Source organism: Salvia splendens, chromosome 2, assembly GCF_004379255.2.
Source record: "Salvia splendens isolate huo1 chromosome 2, SspV2, whole genome shotgun sequence".
NCBI classification, from domain to species: Eukaryota; Viridiplantae; Streptophyta; class Magnoliopsida; order Lamiales; family Lamiaceae; genus Salvia; species Salvia splendens.
In genome coordinates this window covers 13,838,800-13,857,265 of record NC_056033.1, presented here as the reverse complement: position 1 = coordinate 13,857,265, position 18,466 = coordinate 13,838,800, and the positions used below count along the sequence as shown (strand labels likewise).

Sequence of the window (18,466 nt, the reverse complement as noted above, 5' to 3'; positions counted from 1 at the left end):
GTCTTTTCCTCTTTTCTTTAGTAATATACATTTATGTCTGTAATAAAAACAAGAATGGTTCTATTTGGCTTAGATTCAATGTGAAAACTCAAATGAACAATGGTAGTAGAAACTTGAGCAAAATCAGAAGTCTAGCAACACTGACAACTAATCTGTGAAACGAACAAAATAATATGTGAACACACTAATCCCCAATCTATTCCACGAAAACGTGCCTCTAATTCCTGATGCTTAATGAAATTTCAAGATTTGATTCCAACCCTCAACTTCTGTGACCTAGAGCTTGGTTCTGAATATTCTGGTTATCTTCCAAAAGTCTGTCGTATTCAAGTAGTAGATCTGCTGCTTGTTTCTGGAGTGCAGCAACGTGGCCTTCTGCAGTCTCGACTTTCTTGTCCTTTTCAGCTGACTCCGACTTTAGCCTGTTCAAATTCTCAGTCAAACTCGATATCTCCTTCCGTATCTTCTTGGCTTCAGCAGAAGCTTTTTCTTCCTTGGCCTTCAGCTGCAGCTTCTCTTTCTCAAGATTCTCCACTTCTTGCTTTGAAACTCCGGTGTCGCTCCTCACTTTTATCAATTTCTGTATGTAATGATGCATACGATCAATCAAGAACCCGAGGAACAGAGAAAAGCCTGCAAGATCATATACAGTCAATGTTGAGACAGTATTGCATTGCAGCGAGCCAACGGCATAAGGGAGTCCATTCGTTTACCATTAGTAACAAAAATCTAAAATCATCTCATAACTTTTTATTCAGTAAAACTACACACAGCTATCCATGAGCAAATATATAATTTAGATGAAAATGACACTTTCTATCTCATCTTTCCCCTCTCCCTTACAAATGCAAAGCCGGTTGGATATGATCATCGTTGTTTACATGTTTAAAGAGAGAATGAGTATAACACTAAATCACACAAACAAACTGGAAATCATGTGATAAGCCCTCACAATATAAGCAAAAAAATGTGAAAATCTAAGAAGGCAAAATTATCACTTTTCCACCACATGATTTCACTGCCTCCCCCTTCTTTGCTTATTCCAACTCTTTTCACTACTTTAAGCTACGAATTTACAAATATTGTGAGTATCATCCACTCAAGAGTCTTTCCCTAGTAGCATTTAGTTCTGACAGAGTAATTCTAGACATACTCAGTAAACACAAAACCAACACATTTCACTACATCATACACACAATTAACATAGACATTAACGAAACAATACAGAATTGGAAGGATACATGAATCAGTCAAGAACTAAAACAAGAAAACATGATCCATGAAGCAGCCAAGGATGCAAGAACCATACCCATAAGAGTTGCCTCTAGCAAGTTTGTCCTCCAAAGAACTTGATCCATTGGCGTCATAGTGCCATGTTTGGCGCCCTTGTTCTGAATATTGAGAATGCTATATAAATCAGACAACAAAATGGCAAAGATAGTTCCAGCAATGGTTAGAACTGTAGCCCTTCTCATCTTCACTTGATCTAAACCCTTTATCACAAGCTCCCTAAACGGACCAATCTTCACCATTAAAAGGAATGCGATCAAACCCTCCGCACTCACAACCAGAAAGAACAAAGGAATCATCTTTGTAACAACCAAAATCACTCCTATCCCAAAAGGCTAAACCAAGTTTCAATTTTTTCTGAACTGGGATCAATTTTCATGGAAAATAAGGAAACCCCACATCGCCGTCGGGTAGAATTTTTCAAGAAATGTGCGGGCAAGAAGAAGTACAGAGAGCAAATCGTTTTCTAGATTGATAAAAACCCTTTCGTTCTAGATATCTATTCAGAGTCGAGTAAGAAACTGTGTTCGAAAAGAAAAAAAGAAAAATCGAATCTTTGAACTAGGTGGTATGCGATGGAGGAGAATCTTGAATTCCTATTTATCCTCTTCCAAGAAAGTAAAACCCCACTTCTCTTTCAGCTGAATGCGAGGGGTTAAGGCAACAGATCTGTGAAAAAAAGTGAGCTGCAAAGCTAAAAAGAAAGTAAAACCCCACTTCTCTCTCTGGACTCTGGTTATTATTCCATCAATTCAAGATTACAGATTTGAAATCATACTGGAAACTCATAAGTCGGATCTAGCGCCGGCTAGGCTTGTCTGATGAGGATTTGGCAGGGGCGGCCGGCGGCAACGGGGGAGGCAGCGGAGAAGAGGAGTTATTATTGGGGAGTGAATTCAACCATTCGTCTAGTTGTGTAGTGAACTTTTCATACACCAACTCAAAATAGTTTGAGTTGTTGGGTTTTGGCACACAGAATTATGAAATTTATCACAAGGTTTTAGGAAATGCAAAATGCAGATTTTACAATTTTGTGGGGATCGAATTTGAATGTTGGCAAACATCCCTCCACGAACAGGGGTTCTGTTCTTTTTTGCATTTGTTTTATAAAAATGATACTAATAAATAGTTTAAGGGTAGAAATGATAAAGAAAAAGAGAGAATAATGTAGACAAGAATCTTGTCTACTTTATCATTTCTTCACTTTAACTATTTATTACACCCGTCCCTGAAAATTTGTCACATATTTCCATTTTCGTCCGTCCCTAAAAATTTGTCACCTTTCACTTTTATCATTTTTTATAGTGGACTCTACATTCCACTAACTCATTCACACTCACATTTTATTACTATAAAACTAATATATAAAAGTAGGACCCACGTGCCACCAACTTTTTAAATCCACTTTCTATTACATTTCTTAAAACCCGTGACATGAAGAATATCATTTTTATAAAACAAGTGTAAAAAAGTAAACGAGACTCCTATTCGTAAACGGAAGGAGTACTGCTCATAGTATTAGACTCTTTGTCCCCACCCTCAAGGAAATGCTATGGGGCGATCTTCGATTTGGGAAGGTTCTAGAAGCCATGACAATAATCATGGCACGCCTTTAGGTTGCGCCTGAGACTGGGTCGTTCGGATAAAAGTGTAAGATTTCAGGGATTGACTCAGGAAATGATCTTCGATATATTTGAAGTATTTGAGGAGGGGCATTTAATGAAGAAATCAATATTTATTTTTTTCAATAATATGTTTCATACATAAATATGAAAATTTTGAGCGAAGGCATTTTCCCCTCATAATCACATTAGATCCGTCCCTGTAAGATTTCAGTCCACTATAGGGGCGGCGTGCCGGCTGGCCCATTCCGTCGTCGCCCCGCCGGCCTATAGTGCAGGCAGCGTCCGCCCCGAGGCGGCCGCCATTTCTGGGGCGGAGGGCCCTCCGACGAGAAGAGTGCGAGGACGCGCCGGTCACGCCTCGCCGCGCCGGCCGCCCCTCGGAAATTATTATTATTTTATTTTATTTTCGAAAATTGTATTATAAATACCACCCCCCCACCACCCATTTTACACCATTTTCAAACACTCTCCATTAATTCACTCTCTACACTTTCAATCTAAAAAAGTGCACGGTGGAGACGACGAATCACCCGACACTGACGAATCGGGATATGACGACTATCCTTCCCAGCCGTGGGGTTGGAGTCAAACTCCCTCTCTGTGGGGATCGAGTCCAACTCCTCTTCCATCTCAGCCGTGGAGGTCGAGTCCCACGCCCCAACCTTTTCAGAGGAATTTGAGCCGCTCGGCATTTGGAGATTACAGACCCAACCTGGACGCGCTTAACCATCCGCGACCGGAGACCCCTTTCCATTCCAGCCAATCTCCTTTCACCGATGCAGATCGAGATGCACTGGAGACAATGATGGGTCTGCTCAGTCTGGGCATACCGGATACGCCGGTAGCACGAGTGGATACGTCCGTTCCGACGAGAGTCGGCGGGTCCGATGGGGTGGGTGGGAGCAGTGGCGGCGGGGGCGGCGGAAAAGGCGGCAGCGGCGGTGGCAGCGGCGCCGGCAGCGGCGGTGGCGGTGAGGGCGGCGGTGGCGGTGAGGGCAGCGGTGGCGGTGGACGAGCCACGCACTACACCAAAGCGGAGTCCATTGCTGTGGCGCGGGCGTGGGATGCCGTCGCATCGGACCCCATAGTGGGCACCGATCAGACCGATGGGAGCTTTTGGAAGCGCGTCCTGTTGGCATACAACGGGTTCAAACCTCGAGGCGCCAAACCGCGTGACGGGAAATAGCTCCGCAAAAAGTGGTCTAGGATTCTGCATGCAACTAAGCGGTTCGCGGGCATATACGAGAACAACCTGCTCAGTGCCGAGAGTGGCCGAAGCGAAGCCGACGTGAAGGCGTTGTCTATGACCCAATTCAACACGGAAGGCTGGCCGAAGTTCACCATGTGGGAGGAGTATCTTGTTCTCGAGCACTGTCCGAAATTCAAGGCCATCTGTGTGCAAGAGCGGACAGGAGCTCATGGGACGAAGCGTACTAGACACAACATAGCCGGGGACTACAGCAGCGGCAGCGGCTCGCCCACCGAGTAGACGGTGGTGTTTTTATTTGTATTATTTTAAAATGTTCGTTGTATAACTTTACCCTTTCCAATACAACGAATATTCGGTCCCAATTACCTCGTTTTCTAATTATTTACATTCCGATAATTTTAATTATAATTGATTTAAAATAAACGAAAAAAAATAAAATAAAAAGTGGCTAAATTTGGGGCTATTGGAAGTGTCCACCTTATAGCTGTGGATACTTTTTTTTATGAGCGCGGACAAATAAACTGGGGTTGTGGATAAAAAAAAAGGGGGCCTATTGGAAGTGTCCGCCTTATAGTGGATGCCCTAAGAGTTTATTTCCCTGTACACATGATTTCCACTCTAGTATTGTCAATCACCTCAAAGTAAACAGCTCTTCTCATTGATGTAATATGAAAAAGTAGCGACGTTTCCAGGATTTGGGGACTGAGATGACAACGACCCTCTTAAAATTTCACACACATATTCAACAAAGTGAGAGATGATCAAAATAGCAAAGCAGGGAAAAGTTCAACTACTTTGAAAACATCATTCATCATACACTCGGGACCGCTCTCAAACGAGCCTAAGGTTAGACCAACTGTTATGATTAAAATTCCGGAGCGATACGAAATCACGTCGAACGTCGCGGGAGCTTTGCCCGTCGATCAATCCGGCATCGAATTCTAGGGTTCGTGCTTTGTGCACGAAGGAAAAAAATGATAAATTGCGTAAAAAAGGATTTTATTTCTTGAGGGAAAAATTAAAGTATGCGCCTATTTATAAGCTAAGGACCCTAGGGTTGATTCGACTTCGATCCGAGAAAGAATCAATAAAGAAAACCCGGAAAGGAGCTTAACGAGCACTCAACGATTAAAATAATAAACTTAAATTATTCCTACTTAATTTCCAAAAATAAAAGACGCCTAATTAACTTAAAAATATAATCTTGTGATATGCACTCAACGTGTGACAAAGTCGCCATAGCGCGAAGGGCTTCTCGTCTGCCTTCTCTCCGCTCGATCCCTTCGAGCTGTTTCCGTCCCTCGCTGCTTCGCCGGCACGTTGGTGTCGGCATCCAATTCCACATCTTGCGACGCCCCGCGCTCCTTGAGCCTAGCCGACGGGGGTGCCGTAACAACCCCCCCATCGCAATGCTCCTTGTCCTCAAGGAGAGAAGGAAACTTTCTGCGTACCAAGTCCGCTAGCTCTCAAGTGGGGCTATCCCCCGAGTCATCCGACCACTCGAGCCGAACCTCCTCTACCGCCGCGCCATCATGCCAAACCGTTCTCCTGTCTAAGACGCGCACAGGCCGTGCCACTGGCCTACCCATGGCGAATACGGGCGGTAGTTCTGAAGACACCCCCCTAGCATTCTCCACAAACGGCTTCAACAGCCCTACATGGAACACATTATGCACACGGCTTCCCTCGGGCAGTGCCAAGCGGTAGGCCACCTCACCAATCCGTTCCAGCACCTCGAAAGGGCCATAATAACGCTGAGATAACTTGGAAGACAACGGTTTTGCTACGGAATGCTGCCTGTATTGCTGAAGCTTGAGCAAAACCTTATCCCCCACGTTAAACTCCACCTCGCGAAGAAGCGTATTTGCTGCCTTTCGCATTCGCTGCTGCGCCCTATCTAGATTCTGCCGAAGCAACCCGATAATCTCCCGTCGTTTCTGGAGCTGCGCTACCACATCAGGAGGAGTCCGTGCCAAGTGTTGCGCCACAATCAAGGAAGGGGGCTCGCGTCCGTACAGAGCCTCAAAAGGTGACGTTCCCAAGCCCTCATGATGGAAACAGTTCAAGGCGAGCTCGACCCACGGTAAAAAATTTGCCCACTTAGTCGGACTATCTGCGGTGAACGCCCGGAGATACTGCTCTAGTCCTCGATTCCTAACCTCCGTCTGGCCGTCTGTTTGTGGGTGATATGCTGTGGAAAAATAAAGTTTAGTGCCGCTCAACCTCAACATCTCCTCCCAAACCTCATTCAAGAAAACAGGGTCCCAATCCGATACCAAGGTCTTAGGAAACCCATGGTGTTTGACTACCGTCTCGATGAACAAGTTCACGATCTTCAAAGCATTGTAGCAAACTGGCAGTAAAGCGAAGTGAGCGTACTTTGAAAGGCGATCCACCACGACCATGATGCCCGTGTAACCGCGAGACGGTGGGAGCCCAGTGATGAAGTCCATCGAAACATCCTCCCACACTTGTAAATGAATCGGCAATGGTTGCAACAGTCCTGCCGGCTTCTGAGTAGAGTATTTCGTGGTTTGGCAAACATAACAAGAGTTGACAAACCTCTTAACTTCCTTACGCATCCCTTTCCAGTAGAACGAGGCCGCAATACGCTTAAACGTCCTATCCACGCCCGGGTGACCCGCAGTTGGAGACGAGTGATGTTCGTGTAAGATGGGTATTTTGGCTTCGGAGTCTCGGCTCACATATACGCGACGGTTAAAGTACAACAAGCCATCCACTAGGGAAATCGCTGGGTCCGCCTTTCCATGTTGTAGTGCCTCCTGTAACTCAATCAAGTCAGCTGTATTTTGGGTCTCACGTCGCAGCAAATCCCAGATGTCCGGAATCGGGTGTGCGATGGCCATAAGCGCCTGGCCGATATCATCCGCTGAAGTTGCGGAAGTGGTGTTGTTCGCGGCCTCCACCGTCGATCCCCCGTCTGCCGAGGACGCCGTTTCACACTCTGTGACGTTGACATCTCGCCTGGACAGTGCATCCGCCACTTTGTTGGATGCGCCGGTCTTGTACTCAATACGGAATTTGTACCCCATCAATTTCCGTGCGTAAAATTGTTGATCTGGTGTTTGAATTATTTGTTGCAATAATTCTTTTAGACTCTTCTGATCGCTGCGAATGCCGAACTCCCTGCCCAACAAATATTGCCGCCATTTCTGCACCGCCTCAACGATGGCATATAACTCCTTATGATAGGTCGATGTGACTCGCCGCCTTGGACCCAATTTCTTACTAAAGAATGCCAAAGGATGGCCGTCCTGAAGCAAAACTGCCCCGATCCCGAAATCTGATTCATCAGTCTCCACGTAAAAGGTCCGTTCAAAGTTTGGAAGCCTAAGGACGGGGGCGGACGACATTGCGTGTTTCAGTGCCGCGAAGCTGTCGGCAGCCGCTAGAGTCCACTCGAAGCTATCCTTTTTTAAAAGCTCTGTCAAGGGGCCCGCGATGGATGTATAATGTTCAATGAAGCGACGGTAATACCCTGTCAATTCGAGAAAGCCTCGTAACTACTTCACAGTCTTGGGTTCCGGCCACGCCACCATAGCTTCAATCTTTCCCGGGTCTGCCTTCAGATTACCTTCCGACAGAAGGTGACCTAGATATTCCACCGTGGAACAAGCGAACGTGCACTTCGACATCTTCACAAAAAAATGATGAGTCTTGAGGATAGACAGAACCTCATGAATATGACGGGCATGGGCAAGCAACGACGAGCTATAGATGAGTATATCGTCAAAAAACACTATCACCGAATGCCGCAAAAGTGGCCTGAAGATTTCATTCATCGCAGCCTGGAATGTTGAGGGAGCGTTCGTCAGCCCGAATGGCATCACCAAAAACTCAAAGTGGCCGTCATGAGTACGAAATGCTGTCTTGAAGATATCCTCATCGCTCATACGAATCTGTTGGTAGCCTGAACGCAAGTCCAACTTCGTAAAGAACCTTGTTGCTCCCAATTCGTCAAACAGCTCGTCCGTCGTGGGGATGGGAAAGTGATCGGGTACCATTGCCGCATTCAGTGCCCTGTAGTCGATGCAAAACCTGAATGACCCATCTTTCTTCCTGATCAACCGAACCGGGGATGAGAATGGGCTCTGGCTCGGGCGAATCAAACCGGACTCTAACATTTCCTGCACCTGCTTCTCTATCTCATTCTTCTGGAAATATGGATAACGGTATGGCCTCACATTCACCGGTTTAGAGTTCGGTAATAGGTGTATCTTATGATCAAAGCGGCGTCTAGGGGGGATGCCCGTCGGTAGACCAAATACCTCACCGTGCGATTTGAGCACGCTCCGAATCTCATCCGGGATGTCCCGGGGAAACGACACTGCTCAGTCAGCCGCCGCCGAATCATCATTCTCTGACGGAGCCCGTACTAATTCATACAACTCCGCTCCCCCTTGCAGCGTCAACAAGGACGAGAATGTCCTCGAAGAGACCTCCTTCCCTGACGGGGGCACAAGTTTAAGACAAATTCTCTTCCCATTTCTGGTAAACTCTAGTGTGCCGTCGATATAGTCGCTTGTCACCCTGCGCATCTGTTTGTGCCAAATCCTCCCCAAAATCACATCAGGACCGTGTACGGGCAGGATGTGTAGGTCGACTAAGAATACATGTTTCTGAATCACTAATCTGGTCTGGACGATGGCGAAAGAGCACAACAAGGACTCTCCGTTTCCTACATACACCCGGAAGGGTCGTATCTGCCTTAGGGGAAGGGCCAATTCCTCCGCTACATCAGGGTGCAAAAAATTGTGGGAGCTCCCTGTGTCCACCAACACTCGCACGGTGCGGTCACCAATCAACCTCCGTAACTCAATGTCATCCTCTCTCTGCCGGCCATCCAGGGCGTAGGTGTGAGATAAATCTGCAGATATAACTGGCGTCTCATCATGCCCCACCTGGAAATCCTCTGTCTCCTCGTCGGAATCCATATCCGCCCCCATGTATACCAAGAAGCGGCCCCTGCAGGAGTGTCCTGCAACCCACTTCTCCGGACAATACCAGCATAGACCGAGCTTAGATCGCTCTGCTCGTTCCGCCGCTGTTAATCGTACCACCGGGAACTTGCCATACTCCGAGGCCTTTGCCAGAGGGGGCCGATTAGGCTGAACGGGGGGTGCCGGCAAAGCCAACTGTTGATGTGGGTGTGCCTGTGGTCGCGGGTCGCGGTTCTGCCATACACGATGCTGTCCGCCTGTCGCCGGGGCAGGGCGTTCCAAACAGCTGTCGTACTCCGTCGCCAAAGCCATTGCCGCTGCCACCGAAGCTAGATTCTGGTGTTTAACTTGATTTTTAACCGGTTGCTGAAGACCTTCGATGTAAATCGGGAGCAGAATATACTCCGGTACCCCGCGAACCCTGTTAAGCATCGTCTCAAAAGCAGTATGGTACTCCGCCACGGACCCCGTTTGACACAACTTGGCAATCAAGCCAATGAAGTTCCGAAAGTACTGGGGATCGAATCGACGACGCACATCCTCCAAAAAATCCGGCCACCGTACCTGCGGGTTATTCGCGCGATAGTTAAAAACCCATTATGAGGCTGGGGGTCGAATAACATCACCACATAGTGCAATCGCTGATCCTCCGGCATCAGCAAGTGCTCGAAGTAGTATTGCACTCTCGAAATCCAGTTTGCCGCATCCGAGCCATCAAATCGAGGTTGTTGCATCTTAAACTGTCTCGAGAACTCGGGCTGATGACCATAATTTTGGCGTACAGCAGGATTATCCCAACTCGTCGGTTGACGTTGGAAATCCCCCTCCGAATTCAGTCCCGGGGGATCCCACGATGTTGAGCGCGGACCCTTCCACGCTGCCATCCCCGGGTTGAGTGTAGGCTGCTGCTGCAACCCCGGATACCCCCCTGACGCAGGCGTGTGCTGCCCCAAATTAGGATTCGGCTGGAACCCAGGAGATTTCCGCTCGACGCCGTCGGAACTCCAAGATTTTGGCTAGGGTTCGAAGGAAACCCTAGAAACCCGCCAGTGGCAGATTCGCCCAGCATGGGTAGCGAGGGTCCAGGATGAGACCCGCTGGTTGCTGGCGCGAGGGAAGGCAGACCGAACCTCCCCGACGGCGGTTCTGGATCGGGGCGCTGGGGCGCGGTCGTCGTGACTGGGCCGCGATCATGCTGCATGCCCTCTTTTAAATCCTTGAATTGCGCCTCCATGCGTGCCAACGATGCGAGCACGTGTTCCATCGCGATAGACCCCACGTCCATTGGTTTCGTGGACGGAGGCAGCGGCTCCAGACCGCGGATAGTCATCAGTTACGTACGTTCCGACATGCTTCCGTGAGTTCAGGATGAAAGCACCACTTGTTATGATTAAAATTCCGAAGCGATACGAAATCGCGTCGAACGTCGCGGGAGCTTTGCCCGTCGATCAATCCGGCGTCAAATTCTAGGGTTCGTGCTTTGTGCACGAAGGAAAAAAAAACGATAAATTGCGTAAAAAAGGATTTTATTTCTTGAGGGAAAAATTAAAGTATACGCCTATTTATAAGCTAAGGACCCTAGGGTTGATTCGACTCCGATGCGGGAGAGAATCAACAAAGAAAACCCGGAAAGGAGCTTAACGAGCACTCAACTATTAAAATAATAAACTTAAATTATTCCTACTTAATTACCAAAAATAAAAGACGCCTAATTAACTTAAAATATAATCTTGTGATATGCACTCAACGTATGACAAAGTCGCCATAGCGCGAAGGCCTTCTCGTCTGCCTTCTCTCCGCTCGATCCCTTCGCGCTGTTTCCGTCCCTCGCTGCTTCGCCGGCACGTTGGTGTCGGCATCCAATTCCACATCTTGCGACGCCCCGCGCTCCTTGAGCCTAGCCGACGGGGGTGCCGTACCACAAACTCTATCAATCTATTTAGTGCTCAAGCCTTTGACGTGCTTCTGGTCTCATCTCTTGCTTTTTTTCTTGTAGCAATACTGCTTTCCTCGGTGATAAAAACCAACGATCGATTCTTCAGCATTTGCTTCCTCTACTCATTCTTGTTAACTTTCCGCAATAAATATGGTGTGGTGTTAGTTTATGTTTTTTTCAGGTGTTTTTTAGTAATTTCATTCTTTATCACTTTTGTTTTGGAATAGATATGAGTTGTTTGTATCATTAGATGAATCGTTTTTTGGTTATTGCACTTCAATTTATCTGTTTATGTACCTTGTTCTCATTTGCGAATTGCATTGCTACTCCTTCCATCCCATAAAAATAGACACTTTTGGGATGACATAAATTTTGTTGAAGAATGAAGTCCACTTGATTAGGGAGAAAGAAGTTATCGGAAATAGAAGTAGACTATTTTTATATGACCACTTAAAATGAAAAAAATGTCTATTTATATGGAACAAAAGAGTACCTTTTTCCCATTTCAGAGAAATTATTGTTCTTATAAATCATGTATGGACGAGGAAAATCAGAGATGGTTAAGAACATCCACAAAGTGTGGACATCCTAACGGACTAGCACTAGGACATCCCAAAAACACCTTATGTCACGTCATTAGGACATCTCGCTCCACTGCCACATCACTAGTACATTCCACTGCACAATAGTGGACAAGCACTAGGACTAGCCGACGCCCTAGCCAATAAACTAAATTGAAAATTATGATTAATTCATTTTAATTGTTGTTGTTTATCAAATATACAAAAAATGCAATGCAATGAGTTGTAAATATTGAGTATAAATAAAAAAAAATTAAAAATAAAAATAAAAAAATAACAAAATAAAATAAATGGGACGTTCTACCTCTTGTCCGTCGCCTGCCCACAATAACGGACGAACGCACAGACAAGGAGACGGACGTCCGCCTTTTACGACGGACGACCTCGTGTCCGTCACCCTCTCGCCGCATGCAATAGTGGACGTCTGCGACGGACGAGCCGCTAGGCAGTGGGATGTCCGCTATTGTGAATGCTCTAAATGTGTATAATGTGCTCAAACTAAATATTCACGTACAATTTTATAGCTATCTTGTGAAATTTTCAAAAGATTATTATTTCACTTATATTCTATTTAGTAGACTTATATACACAATTACAAAATTTTAACATATGTACACCATATTCTTCAATGACGAAACTAAATTGTGTTTTATTATTTTGAATAAATATATTCTCCGTTCCATAAAAATGAATTTGTTTAATCATTTTGAATTAGTTATTAGTCTATCAAATTAGTCCATTTGTAATATTAATGTTTTTTACTTTACTATTATTAATAACATTTCCCTTACTATCACCATTTTAAGTTTATTTTCTCTAATAATTTATTAGTAATAAAGGTGAGTTTTAGTTGTATTTTAATTCTTGTAGGAAAAATGCAATTCCAATATGAATAATATGAATAAATAGATGGGTCAGTTTCCTCCAATGACTAAGTTTTTAGCCCAATTATTTTAATGAGTATTTAATTAGACTATTTGAGGATCTGAACTATGAGAAGTAGGGGTGTGCATTCGGGTTTCGGTTCAGTTTTTTGCCAAAACCGAATCAAAACCGAAAAACTGAATTTAGTTCAAAATCCAAACCGAACCGAACCCGAAAAACCGAAAAACCGAAACCGAAAAACCGAAAACCGAACTTAAAAAACCGAAAAAACCCGAACAAAACCGAAAAAACCCGAAAAAAAAACCGAAAAACCTGAAAAAAATAAATATAATATAAATATATATTTATATATGTGTATTTTATTTTATTTTATATATACTAATAGAATTTTTTTATATAATATAAAATTAATAATACATATAATATATATTATATAGTAGAATATATTAAAAGAATATATATATTATATATAATATAATACATTAAATTAATAGAATATATATATAATTCGGTTTTTTGGTTTTTTTCTTCGCCCGAACCGAACCGAACCGAAACGAAAAATCGAAATTTTTTTATTTTTAAAACTGAACCGAACCGAAAAACCGAACCGAATTTCAAAATTTCGGTTTGGTTCGGTTCGGATATTCGGTTTCTGATTTTTTTGCTCACCCTTAATGAGAAGCATCGAACAAAACATGTTTAAATCCTAAATGCAGCGCCAATTTATGGAGGCAAATCGAAATTTCAACACATTTCCAAATTTCCAATCTCCACAGCCAGCTTAACAGTAACCACAGTCAAATTTAATTCAAAGTTTCAAACCACTTTCTCCTTCCCTCTCTCTTTCATGTCCAATTACCAAAAGCAGCAACCGCACCTGAATCTGGGAAATTCAGGTAAATTTGCGAAACCCTGAATCAGTTCTCGTCGTGTTTTTCGGCGTCAGCTCAGTGTCTATGTCGGCCCCAAGATAATCGATTGTGCTTTGTAAATTTTGTGCATTTTTTTTGGGTCGGGTTTGACTCGTAGCTGAGGTGACTCATCGCTATTCGATGGGAACTGGTCGCAAAGATTTGTCTTTTTTTTTTCGGTGGGATTTTGATTCCAGATTGTAATCATGGACTTCGCGAATGTGCTTTGGCTTAGCAAAACCCTGGGTAGATTACAATTGTTATAAACCCCTCTTTTGTTGTTTGATTGAGGGTTTCATATAATTTGATATTTGCTGGTTGTCAATTTAGGAAAATTCCCCCTTTCTCTCGTTTTATGCATTTTCTTTCTTATTCCCCTTCTTGTTGATTGGATCTAGGTTTTGTTTGGGGGTAGTATTGAATTCCAGTTTTTGATTGGGAATGAGGGAGCTAAGTATTGAGTCGTTTTACGCACGGCTAAGAGAGTCCGCAATAGCCTCAGCTTCATCTGCCCCTCTTCTAATTTTCCCTTCAACGTCAGATGTTGATTCACTCTGTGCGTTGAAAATTATAGGCAATGTTCTTGAATCTGATTCAATTAGGTATGCATGCTACCCAGTTTCGAGTTTCAAGGAAATCCACAAGTATGCAGGGCCTAACCTGAGTTCATCCTCGAATGAGCCCATAACCATTTTGTTGATTAATTGGGGTTGCCATAGGGATCTTAGGAGGGACCTGCAGATTGGCCCCTTAGCTCGAATTTTTGTCGTTGATAGTCATAGGCCAATTCATTTACATAATTTGAGTGACCAGAATGACTGCGTGGTAGTGATTTACACGAGGGATGATGAGAACCAGGCTGATCTGGTTTATGATTTTGACGTGTCCACTGTTGCAAATGCAAGTGAATTGAACAGTGATGGCGAGGTTGAAGAAGATTCGGAGAGTGAGGATGAAAATGAGAGTGATATTGAGGAGGGTGGGGAAGTAGGTAGAAAGAGGAGGAGAGATTCTGAAAATGAGGGGAACCCTGATAAGTTGTTCAAGAAGTTGAAGAGAGACTATTACTATATGGGAACTTACCATGGGAAGCCATCAGGATGCTTGATGTATGAGCTGTCGCATTCCCTAAGGAAGAACACAAATGAGTTGCTCTGGTTGGCTTGTGTGGCTTTAACTGACCAGTTTGTACACGAGAGGTTAACTGAAGAGAGATACCAGGCTGGGGTTATGGAACTTGAGCAGCATATTAACAGCTCAGGAAACTTGGATGCTATTACATCAGTCACGCTCAAGGATGGCACAAAGGTCACTGTGCCCGATTCTTCCAGAATTGCTTATGAGGACGAGCCTAGGTTGATGTTATTGCAAGAGTGGAACTTGTTTGATTCAATGCTGTGCTCATCATACGTTGCAACTAAACTGAAGACTTGGAGTGACCCTGGGTTGAAAAATATGCAGCTTCATTTGGCTCGGATGGGGTTTGCAAGAGAAGAATGCAAACAGAAATACCAATACATGAGTGTAGAGATCAAACAGAGAATGAAGGATATGTTTCAAAAGTTCCTTCCTGAGATTGGGCTCAGGGATTTCTACTATAGGGGCTTCCTGCTATTGCAGGGGTATAGCTCAAAAGTCTCTGCTGCAGATGTGGTGTATGGGGTTACAGCTCTTCTAGAGTCATTTGTGGAGGCGGATGGCTCTTCTGGCTCGAGGCAGTTTGGTGTGGCATATGATGCTTTGTCCTTCAACAAGGTTGAGAAGCTGGGACTGGGAATGAGACAGGCCATTAAGGTGCAACGGGCTGTTCTCAGACAAGGAAGCACGGCCATAACAAAGAAGGGATCAATAAGAAGTGGGAGTAAATTCAGATGGGTAAAGCTTGAAGACTCTGCAGATTCAAAGCTTTTATGTCACCCTCAGGCTCTGACTAAATTAGGGTTCTTTCTGATGGATGCTCTACGAGAGAAGGGAGCGAGAATGAAACCTCTGATATGTGTTTGCTACACTCAAGAACAGAAGGAAGTGCTGATAGTTGGTATATGTGGGAAGCCACGGCTTGGTGCACGAAATGGAAATGCATTTGGAATTGCATTCAGAAGTGCAGCTGAAGAAACTGGAGCTGAGTACTTCCACGAGCTCTTTGAATCATCATGGATAGTCTTGGAGGCGGCTGCAGTAAATTCATTCATGATCAGGTTAACTGAGAAACTATTGTAATTGTGACATTGTTTCAAATTTGTTTTACTGTGTCTTTTTTCATTTAACAGCAATTCTGTAATTCATAAATGTCTTTCTTGTTCTGCTAGACTAATGATTTCTCTAAATAGTTTTTTAGCTTACATGTAACATTATTTACCACTATTCAATAACTAGATTGAATACTTCCAGGCTATAATTTCTTTTTTCAATACAACTCCAGAATTGGTTTATAGCAGAGGGCATGAGATGTGTGTCTTGATCAACTCTATATCACCTGAATATATGAATGTATTGGACAGCTCTTGATATCTTATGAATTACTCTGTATTTACTTGTTTTCTTAGCGTAAATATCCTTTCAAAACCTTGCATCTCCATCCCAAGATAGTTGGAGCATTTCTTTTGGGCACAATATATAAGAGTAAATAAAGTAAGAGTATAAGAGAGAGGAAGATAGTAAACTTTGAGGTATGATAAAATTTTTGTCAAAAAAGGAATACGACTCAACTACAGTAGTTGGGACGGAGAGAGTAGTATTGATTGTATCACTGCAATATTTGAGCCAAAAATTAGGGCTCCTTTTTATTAATTTAATTTTTGTGTTTAAGATTAGTAGAGGAGAGTTATAACTAGTACCAGAAACTCAATGTTACTTGTATAGATTTAAAAGTAAATAATCGTCGAGATCCATACTTGGTTTAAGTAGTGTAATTTGTTTCTTCGTGATTTACTTGATCAGCACACAAAGTTATTAGTGAATTACAAATTTTTAAATGTTAATTAATAATTTCGAGGCTATCGATAATTCCATATTTCTCATAACAACTAGCGCCAATTATAAAAACATAAATATTGTGAAATTTAATAATTAATGCAAAACCTGAATCCCACCTTTTCTTCTAATTATATATCCGTTAGTTAAACTACAGTAATTTTGGAAAGAAAAAAACTAACTAGTTGATAGTAAATAGAATTGAGTTGCATAGATGGAAATAAACATCCGAGATAGATTGATATCTAATCCATTCCCCTACAAGGAAACGGACACTTCCCATCTATAAATAGCAGTAGTTGGATACATTAGATCATTGATCTGGCCAAGAATTATGGAGAGCAAGAAAAGCGTTGTTGAATTGAGGCTATGCGGTGGAACTGCTCCGAATCCGGGCATGGTAATCGACGCGGTGCCTCTCCGGTGGGCCTATCCCGCTGCCGGCAACAAAAGAAGGCAGGGCGAGGCGGATGATGATCAAAGGGGCAAGCGCCGTAAGGTTAAAAAAGATAAAGATGGCGGAGAAGAATTGGTTCCTACGCAGGGGCTGCTGCGGGGGATCGAGGCGAGGGGAGGGAGCGAGCCTGTGTTCTTGTTCAAGAAAGAACTGGAGAAGTCTGACGTCGAGGCGCACCACAACAGGCTGATGGTGACGGGGAGGAAGAGAGTGTTGGAGTTTTTGACGGAGGAGGAGGCGGCGGCGGTGGAGAGCGGAGGGATGGGGTTTGTGGGAGTTGACGACATTGGGAATGTGTATCACGAGCTGGTGTTGAAGAAGTGGGCGAGCATGGGTGCGATGGTCGTCAACTCTGTGGATTGGAAGAAACTGGTTTCGAATAATAATGGGGTCAAAGGGGATGTGTTGGAGATTTGGGGTTTCAGAGATCAGAATGACAAGGCTTGTTTCGCTTTCTATTTTAGAGTTCGTTTGGATTTAACATTGTAGAAATTTTGTGTTTTTTTATTTTATTTTATTTCTGCCTTTTTGTTTGAATTGATATGATATTCTTTGTTTGAATTTTAAAAATATTGGTTAATCAGCATATGCATTACTATTTACATATTGAATTAAACAATTTCTGTGAATGCTGTAATTAATCATAACTAGAAGCCTTGATCTAGGGTAGCTAATTGTTTATTTTAATTAATTAATAAAACTACAAATTACCTAATCTTACTAAGTGAGTCGTCTTTCTATCTTTGTAGAGGTAAAATATAACACTATGTAAAGAGTTGGAAGGTGATAGAGTTGATATCCGAATATAATACAACGTAATCTTTACAATTACTTTGATCTTTAATTATCGACATCTAATTTCTATTATAGTATTAGAGCGATTAATGATCAATAATTAACTGTTAATTAACTCATTCATTATAATACCTAAATTGAAAGTTTAATCCTTGTCCCTGTATATCAAAACACACGTTTGATACAACAGAAAACAACTGAAATTTTTAAGTGGATCCTTCACGCGAGTGGAATTTGTCAATTCAAAATAAAGTGGTTCTTGAATGTATGCAAAACGGCTTAGATTAGCTACTCCTTCCGAGTCAAAACTGTTTGATTTAGCTTCATAACACATGTCAAAACTTAAAACCAGCATTGATGAATTGAAAAAGCTTTTCATTATTGTGTATAGAAACACTCATGAATACGAGCATGGGCGGATCCAGGATTTAAAAATCGTGGGGTCGGACGAGATAATTAATATAATAATATTAAATATATTATAAAAATACATTACAAAAAAATTATCTTTGTTTTATCACGATAGTTGACTTTTACGAGTTCATATTTTTAACTTTTACGAATATTCATATTTTGAAGCTGGCCGAAATTTTATCATTGGAAATAATTGCAAACATATCTTTCAGTCGTTGATTGTGTTCAACATTAGCACCAGAAGAACAGATAAAACTCATGAGAACAGATACAAACTCAAGATATTTTTAAAATAAATTTATCCATTAATTTAATATGGATGGTAATTAAAATCAATAATAAAAAAAATAAGTATATAATTATTATATTCATAAAAATTAGGTCAAATAAACAAAATAAAAGTAAAAAATAATAAAACATGATTAAAA

The 18,466-nt window shown here is 42.8% G+C and overlaps 2 protein-coding genes across 2 annotated transcripts; one reads left to right on the top strand and one right to left on the bottom strand.

Annotated features, from left to right (window-relative positions):
• Nucleotides 1-40: 40 nt before the first annotated feature.
• Nucleotides 41-2,293, bottom strand: LOC121761511. Its single transcript, XM_042157154.1, has 2 exons — nt 1,310-2,293; nt 41-633 (listed from the first exon to the last, which is right to left on the bottom strand). Exons 1-2 carry the CDS (start codon nt 1,587-1,589, stop codon nt 263-265), a joined length of 651 nt encoding a protein of 216 aa, XP_042013088.1. The 5' UTR covers nt 1,590-2,293; the 3' UTR covers nt 41-262.
• A 10,982-nt stretch (nt 2,294-13,275) lies between these two features.
• On the top strand, nt 13,276-15,797 carry LOC121761500 (cell division control protein 45 homolog). Its single transcript, XM_042157148.1, has one exon. The coding sequence runs from the start codon at nt 13,841-13,843 to the stop codon at nt 15,617-15,619; it is 1,779 nt and encodes a 592-aa protein (XP_042013082.1). The 5' UTR covers nt 13,276-13,840; the 3' UTR covers nt 15,620-15,797.
• Nucleotides 15,798-18,466: the final 2,669 nt, after the last annotated feature.